The sequence below is a fragment of the Lipotes vexillifer genome, unplaced genomic scaffold (genome assembly GCF_000442215.2).
Source record: "Lipotes vexillifer unplaced genomic scaffold, Lipotes_vexillifer_v1.1 scaffold370, whole genome shotgun sequence".
Classification (NCBI taxonomy): domain Eukaryota; kingdom Metazoa; phylum Chordata; class Mammalia; order Artiodactyla; family Lipotidae; genus Lipotes; species Lipotes vexillifer.
This window is the reverse complement of record NW_006772699.1, coordinates 2,828,780-2,831,528: the sequence shown is the minus strand read 5'-3', so window position 1 is coordinate 2,831,528 and position 2,749 is coordinate 2,828,780. Positions and strand designations below refer to the sequence as shown.

Genomic DNA, 2,749 nt, shown 5'->3' with positions numbered 1-2,749 from the left:
CCTGCTGAGAAAGGGACCACGCTGATACACAGCAAGAAAGTGCATTTTAATCTCGGCCTCGGGCAGGAAAGTGTGATAGAATACTGACCAAATCCGATCCGCCAGCTCGTTCAGGGCACAAGAATAAAAGTCCCCAGCCTACCGTCAAGCCTCTGAGTGAAGCCCAGGCAGATGGAACAAGGATATCATTCTGCAAAAATGGGCTGGGCATTAGGGATGCTGCCATGAGTTTCCAGCCTCATTTTTTACCTTTTTGAAATCCCCACTCCTCTGATATTCACACAGCATCATGTCAAAGAAGATTGGGATGGTGGCTTTCCGGAGCTCAGCCTCAGGGATAAGTGTCATCTCTAATATAGGTCCCACCATGCCTGGGATGAAGCAGATTTTGTTCTGGCCTGAAAGAGCAGAGGGACATGGACCCATGAGACAGTTTTCATGGTGCACAGGTTCTCAGACCATGCCTGGGGAAAGAAAAAAAGGGAGGCAAAATTGTAAAAGCAATAAGTTAACACTGATATAGTTGTTTACCGGGATCCAGGCACCATTTTGGACACTTTACGTACATCCACTCTTGTAAGAGACGTGTGCATCTTCCAAAACAAGCTCCGTGGTTAAGGATAATAACCCAGGCGTGTGGAAAGCACGTCGCTGTTTATAAGGGTTTTCACCTGCATCATCTCCTTTGCAAATAGGGCCCTGATGGAATATGCTAGTGATGGCACATCAGAGGGATACTTGAAATTATGTCTGTCTGCAACACAAGCCATGTTTCTGAGATTTGGAAAACATGCTTTTACCAACTGTTTCATGAAAACAAGAAAAGCAAACTTTGCTGCCAAGAACCTGCTATAAAAGCATGGTCAGTGTAATAGCGGGAGTTAAAACATCGCTTATGGTCAGATAAACTACAACTTCTTGTTCCTTCAGCCTCATTTCAGGACAGTCCTGCGTCCCCTCCCCTGGCTCTTGGCATTCTTGCCACACTGGCCTGGTTCCACTGTCACAAGCTCACCTTGTTTCCTCACTGCCAGATCCGTGCACACACGGCTCCTTTGTTGGTAATATTTTTCCCTGCCTTTTCCCCAACATCTGCCCATTACCACCTGGCTTCCCATGGATGGATAGGCTGAGAAAAGCCCTACTGCATGCCCACCCCACTGCCAGCCATGTCAGATACTGCACCGGTCGGTGGTCTGTCTTCTTAGTCAACTTGGCAATGATGGCTTCATTTGATAAGCGTCTGCCTCCCCCCACAGAGAGCTTTGTGAGAGTAGAGGTCATGTCTGTTCTTATTGTTGTATCTGTAGCACTGAGCACAGAACATATTAGATCCTCTGTAAATGTCTGCTGAATGAGGAAATAAATTCTTCTAGCTCCTACACTCACTGGCTATGTGACTTGGATATGTGTCTTATAAAAATGCAATCACAATGCCCACCTGTTGAGAAGACCGCGTGAAAATATGTCTGTGTATACTTAGCCCAGAGCCTGGGAGAATCAGCATCCGAGAGGGAGGGGTAGCGTGGTCCAGTGGTTAAGGGCACTGATTCTGGATGTAGATTGCCTGAATTATGTAAATGGATTCTGCCATCAACTAGCTATGTGATGTTGGGCAAGTTGACCCCTTGAGGCCTCCGTGTCCTCATCTGTAACGTGAGAGAATAACAGTATTTATTTCATAGGGTTGTTGTGAAGAATAAATGAATTATTATTTATCAAGCACCCTGGATGGTGCTTGGCACATGGCACACTTCATATAGTGTTAGCTATTGCTGCTGTCATGTTTGGCCAAAACGAACCATGAAGGGCAGCCTTGTTGAGCAGAACGGATCAGACTCCTCAGAATACACACATCGGATGTGGCAGAGGAGGGGAAAAGAGAGGGGCACTTAAGAATTGCGGGGATTTCCTAGAGAGCATGGGCAAGCCTATCCCAGCAACCCTGTCACTGAGCTGACACCCAGGTGTTTCATCAGCAGCTGCCTCTTTCTTTTCCTGAGTTTCAGAACCTAAGAAGCCCATCCTGGTTTTCCCCATTGTCAGGATGCACATTGGTGGTCTCCGCCTGGGGGAGAGAGCTCCTGGGGTGCAGAAACTCAGGCGGTGTGGCGTATAGCCTGGCGCTGCTGCTGTCGAATAAAGCTGAGAAAAGGAGCCAAGAGGGAAGGCAGCAAGAAAATGAATTTTAATTCAGCCTAAATGAGGCTTAAGGTTGGAGTGAGTATTTCCCCAGAATTCAGATAAAAAAGGCATCATCCTCGGAATATCTTCGGCTAGTGAGAATGAAATGATGACGGCTGGCAGAGCGTTGAGTGGAATATAAAGACACTTAACCAGGATATCAGCTTCATTATAGGATGTATTTGGATTGTACTTCACATTGATCCAAACAGAAAAAAAGGAAAAAAAAAAAACAAAAACTAGCTTTCCTGCAGGTTTATAGTAACTGCTAATCTAGGTTTCTGATTTAGACCTTCAAGATCCTTCAAACCCTCAGTGGGGTTTTAAAATTCGAAGTTGACTGCAATAATAAGTAGAAGGTAAATGAGAAACTGTCAGATAAGCCACCATGGAATGGAGAAATTGCTTATACAACAAAGGCCTTTAGAATACTGGAGGGCATTGGGTCTGATAAGAATATATTTAAGATGGTTTAAAATAAAGAGTGGACATGCCATAGACCAGGGACTTCTCAGACACTTTTGACCTGCATTCAGTGGAAGAGATGTTTGGAAGAATAGGGAAA

General features: G+C 45.3%; 1 protein-coding gene across 1 annotated transcript in view; it reads right to left on the bottom strand.

Annotated features, from left to right (window-relative positions):
- DOCK2 (dedicator of cytokinesis 2) overlaps window positions 1-2,749 on the bottom strand; it is a 424,501-nt gene that overhangs the window by 63,966 nt on the left and 357,786 nt on the right. The window contains exon 33 of the mRNA XM_007447828.1: window positions 250-398. Coding sequence (XP_007447890.1) covers window positions 250-398 — 149 coding nt within the window. The remainder of the gene's footprint in view (window positions 1-249; window positions 399-2,749) is intronic.